This window comes from Amblyraja radiata, chromosome 20 (assembly GCF_010909765.2).
Source record: "Amblyraja radiata isolate CabotCenter1 chromosome 20, sAmbRad1.1.pri, whole genome shotgun sequence".
NCBI lineage: Eukaryota > Metazoa > Chordata > Chondrichthyes > Rajiformes > Rajidae > Amblyraja > Amblyraja radiata.
In genome coordinates this window covers 18,787,532-18,808,540 of record NC_045975.1, presented here as the reverse complement: position 1 = coordinate 18,808,540, position 21,009 = coordinate 18,787,532, and the positions used below count along the sequence as shown (strand labels likewise).

The 21,009-nt window shown below is 39.4% G+C and overlaps 1 protein-coding gene across 2 annotated transcripts in view; it reads left to right on the top strand.

Annotated features, from left to right (window-relative positions):
• brsk2 (BR serine/threonine kinase 2) overlaps positions 1-21,009 on the top strand; it is a 705,112-nt gene that overhangs the window by 388,814 nt on the left and 295,289 nt on the right. For both annotated transcript variants that reach the window (XM_033038920.1, XM_033038919.1), the window contains exon 3: positions 11,867-11,952. In XM_033038920.1, coding sequence (XP_032894811.1) covers positions 11,867-11,952 — 86 coding nt within the window. The remainder of the gene's footprint in view (positions 1-11,866; positions 11,953-21,009) is intronic.

Genomic DNA, 21,009 nt, shown 5'->3' with positions numbered 1-21,009 from the left:
AAGAGGACCAGCGAACTCCTCCCGCTTGCTTTGCTGTCTATATTATGCAGAATACAGTTAGAAGCCACCACTCAGCACTTGCAACCATGCTTCATGGGTAGCTAATTAGCACCACCTGATGAGGCTAATAGCCTAGGGGTCACCTATGTACAGGATTGAACCTGAGCCTGAGCTCAATTAGATTCATCAGTAATTAGCTGTTGTAGATTTTTTTTCTTTAAAGATCTCAGTCAAACATCAGTTTACCATTATCATTTTATTAGGAAAATAAAACTTTATTCCTGCAAGGCAATTACACACCTGTTCAAAATAAACTTTATTTATACTAGATAATTATGCATCTGTTGCAAAGAAGCTTACTATTATTTTCATTATTTTCCATTTGACTGGAAGAATGTTTCTTGAAAATAGCAGCATGCGCAACCAAAACCAATTTTAATAAATACTCTTTTATCATAAACTTGATTTGCAGAGCAAATCATGTTCTCGGCATGTTCCACACAAACAGCACCCCTTGTAAATGACAATTGTCTTTTTATGCAGTATACCCTCAGTATCAAGAATAACTTGCTTCCACTCCTAGCCCTGAGTGTTCTGAGCTGACTGATGAACTAATGTGGGACCAGATTCTTCCCCAGATGGGACACAAGGTGCCTGATGGCATAGGAGACATGATCCTTGCCATGCAACAACCTGTCGTGTTTCATACTGAAGGTCATTGTGAATTTGCTGATAGGTAGTTCCTAGACTCCCACCGGGAACCTTCATTGTAATAGACACAAAATGCTGCAGTAACTCAGCGGGCAGGCAGCATCTCTGAATAGAAGAAATGGGTGACGTTTCGGGTCGAGACCCTTCTTCATTGTCAGAGGTCAATGTTGCACAGCAAAGAGCAGGTTGAGTGAGTTCTTTTTCTGTTGTAGATGCAGAGTCAAAAGCGCCTCCCTATATATGCCTCGGTGAATAGGATGATGAGGACTTGGAGTAGAGCATTTGTGTTTGAACATAAGCAAACACAAACACCATCTGCAACTTACACTTCAAATACTGGGGTTGGGTGACCATGGTTCTGGCAATTAGCACAGTAGTTTAAATATTTTCCCATTAGTCTATAGCTTGTAAGAGCTAAAGATGCTGCATTGTGGCAAGATGGTTTGCGTACAATTGTTGGGGCAACAATCCAGTTTTGTTTGATATTAGTCTTCACTAAAGGTGGCTCAATGCAGAACCTCTCAGTTAGGAGCATGAAGCAAATGTACAAGGAATCAAATTGTTGCAGGCATGAGAACATGTGAGGAGTGTGCTATGATCCCTTCCCTTTGCCAGTGTTAAAAACTTTAGTGAGGCTGAATATGCCATGAATAGTGCTGCTTTCCTACATTTTCCTTGATTGTTGCATTGTAACGATCACGTCCACGATACCTCAAGATGGACAGAATACACTTCAATTTGGTGAGTAATCTTGCCTACATAAAGGGGGTGGTGATTGGTGATGCAAAACAGGGTAGGATTGTGAGAGGATATGAAGAGGTTTCAAATGCTAGTGCCACATGCTAGTGAGGGCAGGAATAGAAGGATAGGCCAGATTAATATTTGGCTGAGGAGCTGGTGCATGGGGCAGAGATTCAGGTTTTTGAATCATTGGGATCTATCCTGGGGCAGAGGTGACCTGTGCAGGAGGGATGTGCTGGATATGAACTGGAGGGAGCCCAATATCCTGACAAAGATTCACTAGTACTACCTGGGAGGGTTTAAACCAGATTGGCGGGTGGGGGAGGGGGCATGAGAGTTCCATTGCAGAAAAGAAGCAGATGAGAAATTGGAGGCGAATACTGTAGTCAAAGAGAGCAAGATTAGCCGCCATGACAGGGAGGTAAATGGCATAGTGTGAGGAAAGATCAGTGGCTTAAACTGAATTTATTTCAATGTTAGAGACATAACAGGCAAGGCGGATGAATTCAGCGTATGGATTGTTTCGGGGGACTGGGATATTAAAGCTGTAATAAAAACATGGCTGAGAGAAGGGCAGGAATGGCAGCTCAATGGGTATAGATGCTACAGGCCGGATAAAGATGCAGATAAGAGAGGAGGTACGGAGCCTTTATGATACTGGAGGACATCACTACAGTGCTCAGTGCATATTCTTGGTGGGGAACATGAGGAGTGGGCTGTTGTCGTGTTAGGCTTTACGGATAGAAATAGGAAGGGGATAATCACTTTGATGGGATTGTATTATAGGGTTTCCAATAGTCAGCATGAATTAGATGTTTAGGAAGATTACACATAACTATAAATTAAAATGGGTGTATTAGTGGGACATTTGAACTTTTCTATTATTGATTGGTTCTCCCAGAAACTAAATGACTTCGACAGGGTGGAATTTGTTAAAAGTGCCAATAAAACTTCCCTCATCAATATATAGACCTATCAAGGCACAGCATTGGACTTCCTTTGAGGTAACAAGATTGGACTGAACTGTCGGTGGGGAACACTTTGGAATCAGTGACTATAATCTATTTGTTTTAAAGTAATTATGGATAGGATAGGACTTGTCCACAACCTAAGGTCCTAAGTTGGAGCAAGGCTGATGTTGGAGGCATTGGGCGGAACTTACAGAAGTCAATTGGGAGAGTCTGTTTGCAGGTCAGACAACAATTTCTACAAATGGGAGGCTTTCAAAAGTGACATAAAGAGAGTACAGGGGCAGCATGTTCCTATTAGGCTGAAGGGTAGGGCTGGCAAGGTTATGGCTTCACAGTGTCCACAAATTATGGTCTATCCTGAAGTCCACTATGTTTCTAATTGGTAGCTTTGAAGGGACTCTTGAGTTCACTACCAAGAAGAGCCAAGCCTAGCTTAATGAGAATGACCAAAAGATCCCAGGAGCTCATTAACTGTAAATGGAAGACATTCCTGGGCCACAAGGAAAAGGAACCAGCTCTACGAGCACCCAAAGGCCTTGTGGGCCACTTTATTTTAATATAATTGATCACAGCAGATAATTTCTCTACAGTGGTGGTAATCAAATGACAAATGCTCATTATTTAATCAGTTTGTGGTGGGGTTGCTTGAGCAATGAAATCTGGTCACAATAGCTCTTTGTCCTTCTTCAAGATGTACATATTCATCTTGTCCGACAGATGGACTTTCCCATTATTGATTTGATAGATGGCAGTGTTGGCAAAGTAGCATTCCTTCAGTCCTGCACTTAAGTGATAGCCTATGTTATGTCCTCGTCATGAAGTGGAGCGTTAACCACATTCTTCTGACTCAGAGACAAATTCTATCACTGACACAAGCTGTTGCTGTCAGTGGTGAATAATGTGCTTGTAACAAAATTGCTTCTACTTATCAGGAATTCATAGCATAACATGAATTATTCATTATTACTCTCCATTTACTTTAGAATATATGCCAAGCCATCAACAGAAGAGGAAAATGAATCACTATGTCTCAGACATTTTGTACTGTTTATTTCTTCCTTGTCTATAGTTATTGACAGATTATAGATAATGTTGAAGATGCAAAACAGAAATTGGGTTTACTCACAGAAAGAAATGCTGTAGATTATATCAGTACTTTAGTAGTTATGGAAAAGGTCAAGGACAAATCACACGTGAAAAAATTGAATTGGAGAAGGGCTTTTAAAAATTAATTCAGTGAGTTAAAAAAGGAGCTGTCACTGGTAATCAAAGATGGGCGGTAAAAACAGTGTGAACAGCAAGAAGCAAAGAAGGGCCAGATGGAATCTATGCATGAGGAGGACGTGAAAATGTTAATGGCTGGGTTACTCTTGGTCATTAAATGTATCAATAATAAGATTGAATATGCAGTGGAAGCTTATGATATATTTAAAATTTGTAATTCAATGGACAATCAAGGTGGATTGAGTGATGAAAGGAATTAGGAGGAACAAAGAGTGTTTCTAAACACGGGCAGCATTAAAGGGAACTAAAGTACTCTATTATCATAAAGTGGAAAACGGTCGTCAAAGGAGGGGGTTGAACAAATTAGGGACTAAAGTGATGAAATGAGAGAGAGGGAATTTGTGAGTATAAAAAGAGTGGTTAATATTTTCTTCACAATTTTCACCCTTGCAGAAGGGGACGAGGGTGAAGTTATTGATATTCTAGTCAGTCTTTCACTGCACATGCTTGGTGCCAGAAGACTGGAAAGTTTCAAAATTTTCACCCAAGTTTTAACAAAGAGCAACTGAGCAACTGAGCAAAGAGCAACTAGAGATGAGAAAATCATGTTTTACACAGAGTGGTGAATCTGTGGAATTCTCTGCCACAGAAGGTAGTTGAGGCCAGTTCATTGGCTATATTTAAGAGGGAGTTAGATGTGGACCTTGTGGCTAAAGGGATCAGGGGGTATGGAGAGAAGGCAGGGATGGGATACTGAGTTGGATGATCAGCCATGATCATATCGAATGGCGGTGCAGGCTCGAAGGGCCGAATGGCCTACTCCTGCACCTATTTTCTATGTTTCTATGTTTCTAACTAAAGGGGAAAACTCAGTAATTACTTGCCATCAGCCTATAAATGCTGGTGTAGAAATATTGGGCTCGAAATTCAATTTATGCAGTGATTTAAGACTGCAGATCCCTATGTATGTGCAATGTGTAACGAGTGCATGCAATTGATGTGTTGTGGCATGCTGACCATTGAAATATTAAACCATGTGTAAAGTGTGATATGCATATTTGAGAGTTGGAGTAGTGATGGTTGTAAGAGTGTCGTTGCAAAGTTGTTGGGAGATGATATTTCATTGGCCTTGACCACACGTTGACCATTTTAAACTTCTTTGTGTGGTGGGACCAGGTCCATGTGGCACTATTCTTTGCCATGACTTCACTCCAAGTACTACTTCATATTATTCCTGAATAACTTCATGGGTCCTCAAACATTCAGAATATCTCTCTAGGTGTCCACTTTTTCAACAAAAATGCACAGCTCAGTGGATTGCTGGTAAGAATCAGCACAAGTCAGTATCCTTTTATCAGTCTTCCTCTTGATGGTTCCAAGCTGCTCAGTGAGTTCCAGCAATGGTTTGAGGCAGTGAACACTTCCCCTTTTCAGAGATTTCAGTCAGTTGTGGTGCATTTCAGCTGGTACACGAATCCTCAAATCACTCTCAATTGAAATCACGCTCATATGAAAAAGCAACCAAATGGTATTCTTCAGATTTACAAATTATTGCACCAGATGTGCAGTTAGCACTGGAGCAAACTGCCACAAATCTCTCAGCAAGACTGCTTAGTGCCAATTCAAACAGATTTTCAGGCCAAGATCCATGCAAAGATAATTGCCATTCAGAAAAGCATAGGTTTGCTGGGATTTGTTAAATGCAAATGATGTTTGATTAACCTGATGAAGAAAATTGAAAAAAAAATAGCATGGCTGATGTGATATTCAGGGGTTTACAAGAAGTATTATAAAAGTGACACATCGTGCCAAAACCTATTAGCAAAGATAAAACGAGCCATAACTGTGGACACAGCATTGATTATGGCATAGAAAGCAGAATGACTATTTTTCTGATCACAGAAGACTATACAGTGGTGTACCCCAGGGATCTGCTGACAGTTTTGATTTGTATTAAAAAAGTTAGAGAAAATTGGGATTTTCACCTTGTTGTGGGAGTAATTGAATTATTAAGAACCTTGAAGAATTTTGGTAGACCTATAACATTTGTGTCAGTAATCATAGGTGACAGATTTAAGGTCAGTGTCAAAAGGACTAAAAGGTGTCTTTATGAAATCATTTTCTCATCAGCAATTTTTTAATGATCTCGAATGCACTGTGTAAAAGGATCGTGAAAGAGAAAAAAAATCTGCTGGAGAAAAATGTATTATACCATTTGGTTGTACAAAGAGTCAGGGATGAACATAATGGAGCTTGTTCTATGCAGCATAATGCTGTTATGCATGATACAAATACTATTATATCATAAAGCAATAATCTCGTTCTCTCTACAGTGACAGTGACTGACAATGAGATGCACCAGCTATTTTCTGTGTTTTTCTCTGATATTCTCTAATATTCTCATGATTTTTTTTGCATTGGTTCAAAATTATTCCCACTTTACAGTATAATGCAGTAGCATAATTATGAAGCCAACTTAAATATCCGTACCCATGAGATATATATCTTGGGGGAAATGAAACTCATGGGTTCAAATCCCAGTTTTGACTCTTCCAGGAGATTTGAGGTACATAAAAGCACTTTCATTTTTTTTTAATATGATATGAAAACCTTAGGATCTAAGAGTAAATGCAGTAAAATAGAATGTGGTTTTACTCTTCTCATTCTGGTCTTCATGGGGCCTCGAACTGTCAGAAAATTAAATACACTGGAATAATATTATGATTCTGCTTGAGACACACTCAAAACTAAGCTATCCCAATGCCAGGTACATTGGTATGTTTTGGTTGCAGTATACTGTATATTAATAAAAATGATCCTTAAGATATTTTGTATTATCTGAGATGGAATTGTACCTAATAAACTGGTGGAATTATAGGGCGGCTAATGGACTGTGACGGAACTGGAGCTGGCTTATGGTGATCAGATTTTTAAAAAGGGGATCTTGTGTGGGGAGGAACTGCAGATGCTGGTTTACACCAAAGATAGACACAAAATGCTGGAGTAACTCAGCGGGAGAAAAGGAATAGGTGATGTTTTGGGTTGAAACCCAAGGTCTGAATGGTTGGTGAAAATTGCCCAACGCATCACCGGTTCCTCACTCCCCTCCATTGAGTCTGTCCAAAACAAGCGTTGTCTGCGAAGGGCGCTCAGCATCGTCAAGGACTGCTCTCACCCCAACCAGAGACTGTTTACCCTGCTACCATCCGGGAGGCGCTACAGGTCTCTCCGTTGCCGGACCAGCAGGTCCAGGAACAGCTTCTTCCCTGCGGCTGTTACATTACTTAACTCTGTACCTCGGTGACTGCCAATCACCCCCGCCCCCCCCCCCCCCCCCCCCCCCCCCCCCCCCCCGGACACCAGGAACAAATAATTGCACTACTGTGACTGTATGCACGTAAATATAGTTATTTATTGCTCATATTCTTTGTCGCTCTTCTAGGGAGATGCTAACTGCTTTTCGTTGTCTCTGTACTGCACACTGCACAATGACAATAAAGTTTGAATCTGAATCTAAAAAATGGATCTTCATTGTTGTCAGCTTTTTAGACTCGTAGATAGGTCTTCAGCCATTTTCTTGGTAGAACCTGCAGATCTACTTGCTCCTGTTGAATACTTATGCTCCTCTAAATGTCACGTAAGCTGAGGAAAGGAGAGATGATAAAACTGGGCATCCCTAAACATTCTCCCATGAATAATGCACTGCTTCAGAAAAAAACATTTATATTTTATTATTGCTATATAGTTCTCAAAATCAATTATGCCTATTCATTCTAATATATTTGAATAAATGTGTTTACAGAAAATAAATTGGCATATAATGTAGCCTGAAATCCATTATATAAAACTACTTTAACATTTAATGTGGGCAATAATTCATGGGTAAGTGCTCATGATATAAAAAGAACTATTTAAAAAAAAAAATAACTTAGCATTAATTTAAAGTTGTATACTAATGTGAGCTTTAAGTCCAAAATTGTACAATTATTTGCTATAACACATCATGAGCATTATTATAATAGCATTGTAATGTTATTAAATATGCTGCAATTTAATATAATTTTAAAAGTACAGGCATTAATATTGCACTGTTGCAATACATTCAGCTTTGTTATTGAAAATGCCCTGGGCTTTTCTGACCAGAATTCAGGACTGGTGCATTAGTCTAGCTGATCCCTTTTCCTATTCCCCTCCACCTCCTCACAGAACAAAACATCAAAAAGCATAGAATAATTCATGAGTCAGCTTTAAATGTGATGTGGCCTTGTACATTGAGGCTGCAATCATGACACCTTGTGAGTGCAAGACATTTTTGATTACACCTGCACAGTGGAAGAGTGACATCAGTGAAGTGAAATGGTGCGCAATTAATAATGAATGCCTGATCGTACTTTACTGGGGAACTGAAGTGAGACAGATTGACAGAACATTCTGAAGAATGGGGCTGTCATTTGAGTTCTTCTGTCAGCTTCCAATTCTCATCTTCCTGATGGAGCCCAGACAGTTCTCTATTGCTAATGTCGGAGGTTCAGCTACTCTTTCAATCCAAGGTTTATTCTTCTGGCCATTTTGCTGATTTTCCAAGTTGCTTCCCAGCTCGAGTCATTGGTAAGGACTCCAAAATGTCTCATGGGATGATTAATTGACATCCTGTATGTGCAGGACAAGATAATCTCCTGACACTTCAGCATTTGAACAACCAGGAAGATATTTTTCAAACTTGTACCTGTATATGATTTATTCACCAGTTGTCCTATATTTTTTGTTTACCAACCAGAATTTAATTTTCAAATGAGTGATTTAGTCCAACAATTATCCCATACATGTCTTCGGATTAACTATTGCTGTTTGAAATAACTTTCCTTGTAAAATATATTTGTTGCATCAGAAAGTGCTGGAGTAACTCAGCAAGTCAGGATAATCTCTGGAGGGAATGGAAAGGTGACTTTTCAGGTCTGGGCACTTCTTCAGATTGATTGTAAAAGGGGGGAGAAAGCTGGAAAAGAGGTCAAGACTCTATTACAGCTTGGTAATGAACTTTAAAAAAATATTTAAACTTCTCTTACTATGTCCATAGCAAACTTTCTGTCATGGGCCTCCTCCATTACAGAGTGAGGCCAAACGCACCTCATATTCCCCTTGGGTACCTTATATACCAACGGTATGATTATTGAATTCTCCAATTTTAGGGAACCCCTTTCACCCTTCTCTCTGTCTTGTGGCCCTCCACCCCGATGTGCAGCCATTTCTCCCACTAACAATCCCCTCCTTTCCACCTCCCATCCCCTTCCACCTCTTGCTTTACATCTCACTCCTCTTATCTCCTTATCGGACACCCTTTTATCTTGTCTTTGTCTCTACCTGCTGTCCACTCATCTGCCAATCAAACCCCACCCCTCACTATCCACCCATCACTTGCCAGGCTTTGTCCCAGCCCCATCTCAACATTCCCTTGTCTGCCAGTTCCTTGTGTTTCCATTTTGTTGTATCAGAGTAAGATTAACTTGCTCTATTTAAAGTCTTTTTCTGGAGTCTATTATAAATAGTAAATATTTTTTAACTTCTCCCTTTCAAGAATGTTGCAGTTCTTGCATAATCACCTTACGTTCATTCTACCATTGTTGACTCTGAATTTTGAAATGGCATCCGTAAATGCCTCTGCCTTTCCATTCAGCTCTTTGCTTCATCTGCTTCTTTGGCATTGTGAATTTCTTGAATAATTTCATTTTTGTGGAGCACCTCAGGATAATTTGCCATTTTAAAATGGATTTTAATGTGTAAGCTGTTTTAGTCTTTCCATTTATGTCAGAGACTGCAAATGAGATTATTAAAATTAGAATCAAGGCTACTGTGGTTACTTTTGTATTCTCTGGATAGGATGTCTGGTTGTATTTTAAACGTTTTTTTTCATATCACACTTGGCAATGTGTGCGTTTGGTACCAAGGATTATATATTTTTATAATGATAATGAGTGTCACAGATTTTACCACATTACCAGCACCATGTATTGATAGCATGAAACAACTATTCCAGACAACCATTATAAGATTATTGTAGTAAACAGCGGTAAATTGATGTTATCTGGTCGGCATGTATGTGTATAGTTCCCCATCCTCTTCTCTAGGTTTACAAATTGTTATAATAAAAGAGATCTTGCTTGAACAAATAATGGTGTGTACACGCCACATGCAGTTGTTAATGTCCAAATTGGTCATCAAATTAGTTTAAGGTACACAAAAATGCTGGAGAAACTCAGCGGGTGCAGCAGCATCTATGGAGCGAAGGAAATAGGCAACGTTTCGGGCCGAAACTCTTCTTCAGACTGGCTTTAGTACAAATTAGTTTAGTTTAGTTTAGAGATACAGCACGGAAACAGGCCCTTAGGCTGACTGAGTCCACGCCGACCAGCGATCCCTGCACATTAACACTATCCTACACACATTAGGGACAATTTACACATACACCAGGCCAATTAACCTACATACCTGTACGTCTTTGGAATGTGGGAGGAAACCGAAGATCTCGAGAAAACCCAAGCGGTTTCGTGGAGAACATACTAACTCCGTACAGACAGCACCCCTAGTCAGGATCAAACCCGCTGTAAGGCAGCAACTCTACCATTGCGCCACCGTGCCACCCATTAGTCTAGTTGGTCCCTCTTTGTATTCTCTCAGTTAAAATTCTCTTAGTTAAAATGTATACCGAGAGTTGCAAGTCTGCCTGAACTTGCTGGTCGATTTATGCTACTCCGCTATGTCCCTCAATATTAATGGCACCTCAGCTTAGGCTTCACCATTATCACCTACTGGATTTGCCCATTAAATATGCCCCAGAAAGTCAGACTTGATATTTGAAAGCATCAATATATTTTAGTGACATTGCCAATCCAATATCAATTAACAACTCGAAACCAGAGAAAGGATCATTTTGAAACCTTGCAATAAAAACAGAAATTGAAGGAATTGTTCAGAGAGAGAAATAAAAAATCATTGCCCTGCATTTATTTCAGATGTCTAGTATTACCAATAGCTCATGTTCACATTTAAACTAAAACAAAATGAAAGCTTAAACTAAAATTTAAACGAGAAACTAAATTAATATTTACCACGGTGCATTGTACATTCCCCTGAGAATTCATTTAAAATAATGAACTTTACGTTTTTTATCTTTGGATTTTCCCTTTAGAACATAGACCATAGATTGGTACAGCACAGGAACTGGCACTTCATAATTACTGTACTGAACTTAATCCCAAAATAAACTAATTACATTGGCCTACACATGATCCATGCACCTCCACTTATCCATGTGCCTGTCAAAAAGTCCCAGGCACCCCATCCTCTCTGTAAAAAAAAAACTTCCCCTATACATTTCCTTCAAACTTTGGCTGTCTCACCTTAAAGCTATGCTTTCTTGTCTTTGACATTTCCACCCGAGAAAACAGCCTACCCTATCTAAGCCTCTCATAAATTTCTATCCAGTCTCTCCTTGTTCTAAAGAAAACAATCCAAGATTGTCCAACTTCCTCTTGTAGCGAATGCTCCCTAATCCAGGCAGCATTCTTATAAACCTCTTCTGTAGCCTCTCCAAAGCCTCCACATTCTTCCCGTACTGGAGCAACCAGAAGAAGAAGGGTCTCGACCCGAAACGTCACCCATTCCTTCTCTCCAGAGATGCTGCCTGTCCCGCTGAGTTACTCCAGCATTTTGTGTCTACCCTCGATTTAAACCAGTCTATGCAGTTCTTTCGTACACAGAAAGATCCTGTGCTATATTGGGCCTTATTGATCAGCAAGGCCTGATGTTCATGCCAAAGTTCATGCAAACTTCAAGTAAGAACAAGTTTAGCAAGCGGGTGAATGGTGTGTATAAGTTTTCACCATTTTCACCATTCAGTGTACGCTTTGGGCCATTATGCCCTGAAACATCAGCAATTGGCTGAATAATCTTTGATAAAAGTTGAATAAAGACCGTGAAATTGCAAAGTGTCTGAATTTGTTGTAATCATCTGACCATAATGTCAATAATTCCTTTAATTAACTCTATACAAAATAATATTGTTGAAAAGTTGCATTAGGTTTGTGCGTTAACCTGTAATATTTCTACTTTTTGTTATATTTATGTCTTTAACAGAGCTGGTGTATAAATCTGGGTTTCATGAAAGAGCAGAAATCTTCATTATTTCAGTATGTATTTAACTTTTCTCTTTTGTCTTTTAGGTGGAACGGGAGATCGCCATCTTGAAGTTAATAGAACATCCACATGTTTTAAAGCTACATGATGTCTATGAAAATAAAAAATATTTGTAGGTATATGTTTAGTATTTATCTGAATGCATGTTACGCTGTTTGATTTACAGTGAATTGCTTTATAATGAATGTGATTCTGTTCACTTTATTTGCAATTTTGATGTATTTGCAAATAATCAAAATAATTTATTGCAATTGAAATGTCTTTTAAAATGGGTTGTAGTTTGCTGCATACCTGAAATACCTGAATTTCCCTTTTATTTCAAACTGGACACTTAGCATTTTGAGATCAGTGAATGGATGTTCGGCTAACAAAATTTGGAATCAATGGAATAGATACATTATATGAAGTAGCACAGTGGATTATTTTATCAGCCGTTCACATCCAAGGTCTGGCTTATACTGCAAATGTTTGAGATGTAAGTGAATGTGTTTAGATCTTTAGGGTTCTGTTATCAATTCACATAACGAAACTGTTCATAATTTTCCAGTACATTAGCTTTCTCACTTGGAGCGATTTGAAGGATAGCTAGTTGTGAAATAGAGACCGGAGATGAAGTAGAGGCCTCCTCTATGCATTTCATGTGTACTGACAGAGCAAGCCCTGAGTGCAAAAGCTACAAAATGTCCCTACCTAACTTTGAGAAAAGAAATTACTGAAAAAATCTAAATGAAAATTTGTGCATGTGACTGCCACTTATCGTTAATAAGTTTCCTGCTTTAGTTAAAGTATAAGTTTAAAAGATCAGCTTGGATCTTATCTCTAGGCGACCATCAAGATTGGAGAATTCTTTACCAAAGGATTTTCTCCATGGTGCTACATTTGTAGCCCTATTTTGTGACGGTACCATCAGGAGTCCGAATCATACAGCATGGAAACAGTCTCTTGATCCACGGAATCCACGCCTACATCAAGCACCCAGTTATACTAATCTTGTTTTATGCTTCCCTCTTTTCTATCTACTCCCCCCAGCTTTTACCACTCACAAATACACTAAAGGCAACTTTAAAGAGCAAATTAGTCTGTTTGGGATGTGGGGGGAACCAGCAGTACCTGGAGGAAACCATGAAGATTCTGCAAACTCCATACAGATGGCACCTGAGATTCTGGGTCACTGTATTAGTGAGGCAGTAGCTCCATCAGTTGCACCGTTGTGCTGGCTCAATGTTTTACACAGATTCTGTTTAATTAAAAAAAAATTCATGCTGTTATGGTGACTTACATTTAGAAACCTGCTATCGTGTCAGAGATGGAGGGATTTGTACAGATGGTTTGGTCACTGCCATACGCATCTATACTGGAATTCTGTGCTGTCCTTGACCTGCTGATGTTTAGCCTATTGGTTTAGCCAAGCAAAAAATGTTGTCCATTTCTTAGAACCGAAAAATATAAAAACATTTATCATGGTAGATGTAGTTTTTTTTATGCCATCTCCGTGGATTGTCACCTTGTCGTGATGGAGAAGCTTGTGTGGTCCTGAGATCATTAGAGTGATGCCGTCTGGAGATATGCTCCTGGTAGGGCCACCCATGGCGGTAAGATCGAGGGGGAGGTCTCTGACAAAGATCAATCCAACCAAGTCCTCAACAGTGGAACAGGCGGGGGATGATGGCAAACTTTAGTGGTGTGTCACATCGGCTGAGAGGGCGGATGAAGGCTGCAGCAGAAAAGGATCCCCGGTCAGCTTGGACTCCATGCCACTGGATCCTGACCCAGATCTGTCAAGGACCATGTGGTGGCTGTTTATGCACCAGTCTCCCCACGTTAAACAAAGTCACGCACAGTTGTCCTCCATAGAGTGGACAGTCATACCCGTTTCGAGTGACCGCCGATGATGATGATGATTTTAATGCATTTCTTACTACTGAATGAAAGAGTTAAGGTGACAGATTTGGAATACTGGAACTCTGTACAATGATCTTCCTGGTCTCGTTCATGCTGTTTTGAGGGCTTGTCAAATGAAAAAGTTTTCCTCTGGCATACTTAGAGTGACCAAGCAGTTATTGTATGAGGGCTATAGCTCATATGCTTCAACCTTTGATGTGTTCAATCTTTGTAGAGGGCGAACTATTGAAAATAAAATAATTTATTACCTCCTAAGAAGATAATATATTTTTGCAAGTTCGGACAGTGTATTACAGTCTGCTTTGTGTTTTCTTTTTGAGGAACGGAACTACATCTCAGTTATTTTACGTATATATAAGGAACTGGAGATGCTGGAATCTTGCACAGAACACAATGTGCTAGAGTAACACAGAGGGCCAGGCAGCATCCCTCAAGGACATGGACAGGAGCCATTTTGGGTTGGGACCCTTCTTCTGACTGATTGTAGTGGGGGAGATGCTTTGTCTGGCCTTCACCTTTCCCAAATTTCTCTCCCCCACTACAATCAGTCTGAAGAAGGGTCCCGACAAGTGATAACCTACCCAGCTGTATCCAACCATCGCTTCCAGCTTTGTTGCAGCCCCTCCTTTTTTCCAGATTGCTCTCCTCTGCTGCAATCAGTCTGAAGAAAGGTTGTAACCTAAAACATCATCTACCCATGTCCTCCAGTGATGCTGCCTGACCTGCTGAGATGCCCCAGTACTTTGTGTTCTATACCAGTTATTTTAACATCTATTGTGGCAAGGTGAGTCAAAAAACGAAGAAGAAATGATGAATCATTTAGGAAAACAATTTAATAAAATTATGTCAACATGGTTTCATGAAAAGCAAATCATGTTTGACACATTTGCTTGGATGTAGGTTGTAGCAAATTAGAGCAGATAAGGGAGACCTGTAGATTTGCTGCATTGGGAATTCTAAAGGCAACTTAACAAGGTGCCACATAAGTGTGAAGGAAGGAGCTGCAGATGTTTACACCGAAGATAGACACAAAATGCTGGGGTAACATAGCAGAACTGGCAGCATTTCTGGATAGAAAGAATGGGTGATGTTTCGGGTCAAGACCCTTCTTCAGACTGAGAGTCAGAGGAGAGCTACAAAATACACATAAATGGCTGGTACGCAAGATAAGAGCTTGTCATATTGCTGGAAGTGTATTAGTGTACTTAAAAACTCTTATCACAAAGAAAACATATAAAGAGGAGGCAGAATGTAAGGTATCCAAGTTTGTCAAGGATGTGAAGATTGGTGAAATGGCAAGTTGTGATGGGGGGTATTGTGAGTCTAAATGGCCAATTGATTGATTGATTGAGTGAGCAGGCAAAAACCTGGTAAATGGAGTTTAACGTCCAGTTTCAGGAACAGCTTTTTCCCTACAGCAATCAGGCTATTAAACACCACAACCTCATAAGCTATGAACTAAAATAAACTATTATTATTATTGCGCTGTTATTGTTTGTTCTTTTTTTTCTGAGTTTTGTTATTATTTATTATGATTACATATTCTGTTGTGCTGCAGCAAGTAAAAATTTCATTGTTCTACCTGGGACATATGACAATAAAACACTCTTGACTCTTGAAAGTCATGCAGTTGGTAATAGGAAACAAAAGTTATATATTAGTTAAATGAAATCTGAAAATGAGTGAAATGCAGAAGGATCAAGATATTGTCCATGAAACACAAAAGCTTAGCAGGCAGATACAGCAAGTATCTAGGAGAGCAAATGGCAAGCTGGTCTTTATTGCAAAAGAGTTGGAGATTAGAAATAGGGAAGCTTTGTTACAATTATATTAAGTGTAGGTGAAGCCGATTCGGAGTACTCTGCATTGACTTTACTAAGACAAGATACAGTAGAATTGGAGGCTGTTCAGAATGTTCTGTTTTTATTTTGAGGTGAAATTGCCACAAACGATAGGTGCACTTTATGCCTCGACAAAATGTATTCACTATTGAAAATAAATTACAATTGGTATGTTGTGAACCAGAACATAGGCAGAAAAATACTGAATTAATGTTCTTAGTCAAAGACCGTTTGCCAGTTCTCTGTTTTGCTTTATACGTATGTTGTCTGATCTATTGTGTTTCCACCACTTTTTGTCCTTATTTCAGATTTATCAATATCTGCATTTTTTTCAACTCTCACACTATTTGTGTGAGATTAGCAGTGTACTTTTAAGAACCTGTTTTTAACCAATCTATAGATAACTACCTTATATGAAGTTTCCCCACACTGTCTTCAAGACTGAGAAATTCTGCAGCAGGGGATTTTCCTCGATGGACTGAATATTTAGTCTTGTTCAGAATATACTGGGTGCTGGAAACAAAATCTGTTTATTTTCCTTTTGTCACCATAAAACAAGGACATAGAATTGCACCAAGTTCACAATGTGAAATGTATATTCTATACCAAACACTTATTTTCTTTATTAAAAAAAATATTGTAATTATATTTACCTACCTGCCTCTCTCACCACTCCACTCACTTATTTTAGCCATTTATACAAAGTTATCTTAAATGTTGAATAATGTATGTTCTGACTTGGTCCATAATCATAAACATAATTTCAATCGTTTTACAACCTTCCATGCATCTCTTCTGCTTTTTCAAACCTTTTCCAATATATCAATGAAGTATGACGCCTTATACCTGACACTATGACAAATGGAAACATATTTCTCTCTACCCTGTCCAATCTTTCCGGGACTTCAAAAGCTTCTAATTTTTCACAGTACCTTGCTGAAACAGAAAAAAAAACTACCAATTACTTGAGCCTTCGATCATATTTTCTATTTACTTTAGACCAGATTGTCACTTATTAAGTTTTTTTCATGGGCTCATCACTGGGTCTTGGCTTCTGTAATGTTGAGGTCTTGTAGATAAAGCCTAGAATGCTGTCAGCTATGAGCAATTTTGTCAGCATTTGATGCTGTCATTAACCAGCGTATGCAGTTCTTCATTTCTAATTTTTGATGCTACTTTGATATTCAGTGATCCTATGTTAGCAAGTCCCAATGCAGCGGATCTACTTCAACTTAACTGGTAACTGTCACATTATTTTGGCCAAAATGCATCTCCTCACGTTTACTGCAATTGAATGTCAGCAATCATTCTTTGGTCCATTCTCCCTTCTTTTCATTATCAATTTGACATTATCTTTTTTTTCTCTGTAATTATCTCCACACAGTATCCTATACTTGGGAAATATCTTCAAATTTTAATGGCCAAATTAAAATATAAACAATGAACAGAAATGCCCTAGAATGAAGTTTTGAGGGACACTCCCTATCCACTTCCCACTCTGCAAAAAGACGTCCTTTACTCTAACTTAGTTTCCACCCTTCTACTTATATTTCTTTATTCAGTCTCTGGGAGGGGGGGGGGGAGGGGGGAGAGAGCAGCCTAACCCACAACAGAAGAGGGAGGAGTTGTACAGTTTGATAGCCACAGGGGAAAAAGGATCTTCTGTGGCTTTCTGTATTGCATCTTGGAATGCACTTGCTAACTTCCTTTTGAATTCTAATGTTTGTCATAAATCATCCACTGTGGTCTATGCTGCCTCCATCAGTTAATGCAGTTATTTCATTCTGTCTCTACTGTGAACGTTGTTGACTGGTCATCTCATTTTAATACATGCCGTTATTTTGACTAGACTCCGGTTCTTCAGTGCCCATTTACTGCTCAATATAGTGTTGAATATTATCTCTCAGGCAATTTACTTTGCTCCTGCAAAATCCCTCGTAATCCTGAGGGGTTTTTGTCTGCTGTCTGGACAGGCTATTGACAGAGAGTGCTCACAATTTCGAAAGCTTCAGAATCTAAGATGGACATTCATGTCACAAGTCATTGGTATGAATATGTGCCTTTTCTTTGTGGCTTGGATCACTGATGTCATTGAAGTTTACTTCCAATTGTTTTGTTAAAGTAGAAGCAATTGTAATGTTTAACATTCAGGATTATGTAAAATCTAGTTAACATTTCCAAATTAACCTCAATTCAGATGTTATAACATGATTCAGAGCTTAATATTAATTTTCAATTTTATATAACCCTCATCTCTGGGAGCATCTCTCTCCCCCCCTCTCTCCCCCCTCTCTCCCCCCTCTCTCCCCTCCCTCTCTCTCCCCCACTCTCTCCCCCCTCTCTCCCCCCTCTCTCCCCCTCTCTCCCCCCTCTCTCCCCCCCTCTCTCCCCATCTCCCCCTCCCCCTCCCATTAAAATCCATTAGTTCAACCAGATCCTTCATGAGTACCAAAACCATTCTCTCAGGCTGAGAAAGAGAAGGGCGTCTTTGTAACTATATTATAAACACTTTACAAGGTACAAAATAATAATGAATCAAACACATACACAGAAGTAAGGAAGAAACTGTAATCATGTAAACAATGAAGTCAAAACAATCATTTTCAAATCCATTAATTTCAAACATTTAATGGGACTCACAATCCACATGTATTAAGTTAATTTTATATTGTCAGAGTGTACTAATCTCTAATATGGCTCAGGACACTATTAAGCACTTAGTTCTAACAGAATACAAAGACTATCTATTACAAGAAGAATATTTACAGTATATCAATGTTAAATCTAGCACTAAATGTTGGAGCCAATATGTGTGCACTGTGGACAGCTTGATTGTATTCATGTGTAATCTTTTCTTTGATTGGACACGTAAACAATATATTTTCACTGTACCTCAGTACACGTGAGAATAATAAACTAAACTATAATTCACAATTAGCTGAAGTTCTCATAATTGAACATGGAATCCCTGCAACTGTAATCAGCTTTCTGCCCTTGACTGTGCGTGTTTTTATTCTAGAATTTGGAATTGGAATTGGATTCATACTGCAATGGTGGTAATTACTGATCATATTCCTCATATTACATCAATTCGAGGCCATTTTTGTTCCTATATGCAGTGGTGACTGTTCATTCAATCAATAATTAATAACATTGTCATTCTTTAAAAATGTATTCCAACAACTCCTGAAACATAAACCACACAATTGCATATGTGTCCTGTAAACGATTAGGTAATAATCACACGCATGAATAGATTAGTTTGATGTGTTACCTACTTTAAATGAAAATCCATTGTTGCAAGTGCACACACAAGTACTTCAGAGCTATTTATTTTATATGTAAACGCTGCTCTGACTGCTAATTTAATTTGCTTTGTTGGGGTAAAGAACTGGTGTTCCAAATAACTCCTGATATATGGCTCCATCATATCATTTCATTTTTTGCAATTGTAGATCATATGCTATGAAACTTGTAAATTTAAATCGTTGGTTTAATATACTACAGTATCTATCATTTTTCTCCCACTGCATTAAGTATCTGCTCGTGTTCTTTTGCAGTGTTCACTTAATAACAGAACACCCTTTCAAATTATTCCTGCAGATGACTGTAACCATTTGCTCGGAGGATGGTTAATTTATGTATAAATAATTCATTAGAATCATTAGAAATCTGCGAGGAGTTGAATAGTACAGAGCAAAATGTGATAAATGAGATATTAGAATCAATAAAACAGCAACCATCATCTCCAAACTTAGCAGTTTCTAGAAACTGGCGGGGTGTGTTCCAGTTACACTCTACACCCACAGTTATTTTTAATCTGACAACTGTTTTGTGCAAAGAGAGACACAAAATGTTGGAGTGACACAGGGTGGAGGCATCATCTCTGGGGGAAATGGGACGGGTCGGGACTCTTCTACACACGGTGTAGGGAGGGTGGGGGGGCAACAGGAAGCGAGAGAAAAAAAAAGACAAATCAAGGCTGGGAAGGATGACTTCCGGCAATGAGGTTCTCTGGCCAATTCTTGGCTGGAGGTGGCGTGAGCGCAAGGGGGATACATAATTGTGAACTGTGGAACTGGTTTATGGACTTTTAGTGGAGGAAGGGAGAAAGCGTGAGGGGGGGGGGGGGGGGGGGTGCAGGAGGTGTCTGTCGAAGTTACCTAAAATTAGAGAATTCAACATTCATGCCGCTGGCTTGTAAGCTACCCAAGCAAAATATGAGATGCTATTCCAATTTGTGTATGGCCTCACTCTACAATGGAGGAGGCCCACGACAGAAAGGTGATTATGGGAAAAGGAAGATGATTTAAAGTGGTTAGCAACTAGGAGATCCAGTGGGCCTTGGTGGACTGAGTGTAAGTATTCAGCGAAATGATCGCCGAGTCGATGCTTTGTCTCGCCATGTACAGGAGCATACTCCAGGAACACCAGATGTAGTAGATAAGGTTAAAGAAGCTGCATGCAAACCTCTGTCTCGCGTGGAAGGACTGTCGTGGCTCCTTAGATGGAGTTGAGGTATAAGACAGGTGTTACATCTCCTGCAGTTGCAGGGGAAAGTACCTGTGGAGTGGGGGGTTTGGGTTGGAAGGGATTAGTGAACAAAGGAGTTGTGGTGGGAGTGGTCTCTGCGCAAGGCAGAAAGAGGTGGAGATGGAAAGATTTGTGATGGGATCACGTTGGAGGTGATGAAAAGTCAGATGAGTTTATTGCAGTTGTGTAGTCTTGATGAGGCCGCATTTAGACGACTGTGCAGTTCTGAGCTTCTTACCTAAAAAAAAATCTATGCAGCAGGGATTCAAACGAGGATCCACTAAACTGATTTCAGAGATGACGGGTTATCTGAACTGACTACCTGCAAATTAATGACAGATAGATTAGCATTTATACAAGTTTGCATTATCACAATTCAGATGCAACTGTGCTCCAAATTAGTTAATTCCAACAAATTTAAGTAGGTTCTCTTCTGCAACTGTGAGCAAAAGTAGATCCAGACTTCTTTCAGCTCTTCTGTAATCTGAGCTACTCCTATTTACTGTCCAAATAAAGAATTCCAGATGTTCACTGCGAGTGCAGAAATTTCTCATCTCAGCCATAAACATCCAATACTCCTCAGTCAAGGGAACCATGCATCGTGGTGCTGTAAGACAGCAACTCTACTGTTGCACCTCTAAGCCTCCCTCTCATTTGCTTTTAGGCAGTCTTTGACTTCCTTTGTAAGCCATGGTTGCCTCATTCCCTCCTTAGCATGTTTCTTCCTCTTTGGGATGAAAAAATCCTGCATCTTCCGAATTACTCGCAGAAACTCTTGCCATTGCTGCTTCACTGTCATTTCTGCTAGGGTCTCTTTCAAATCAACTTTAGCCACCTCCCCCCTTATACCTCTGTAGTTACCTTTACTCATCGGTAATACCAATACATCTGAT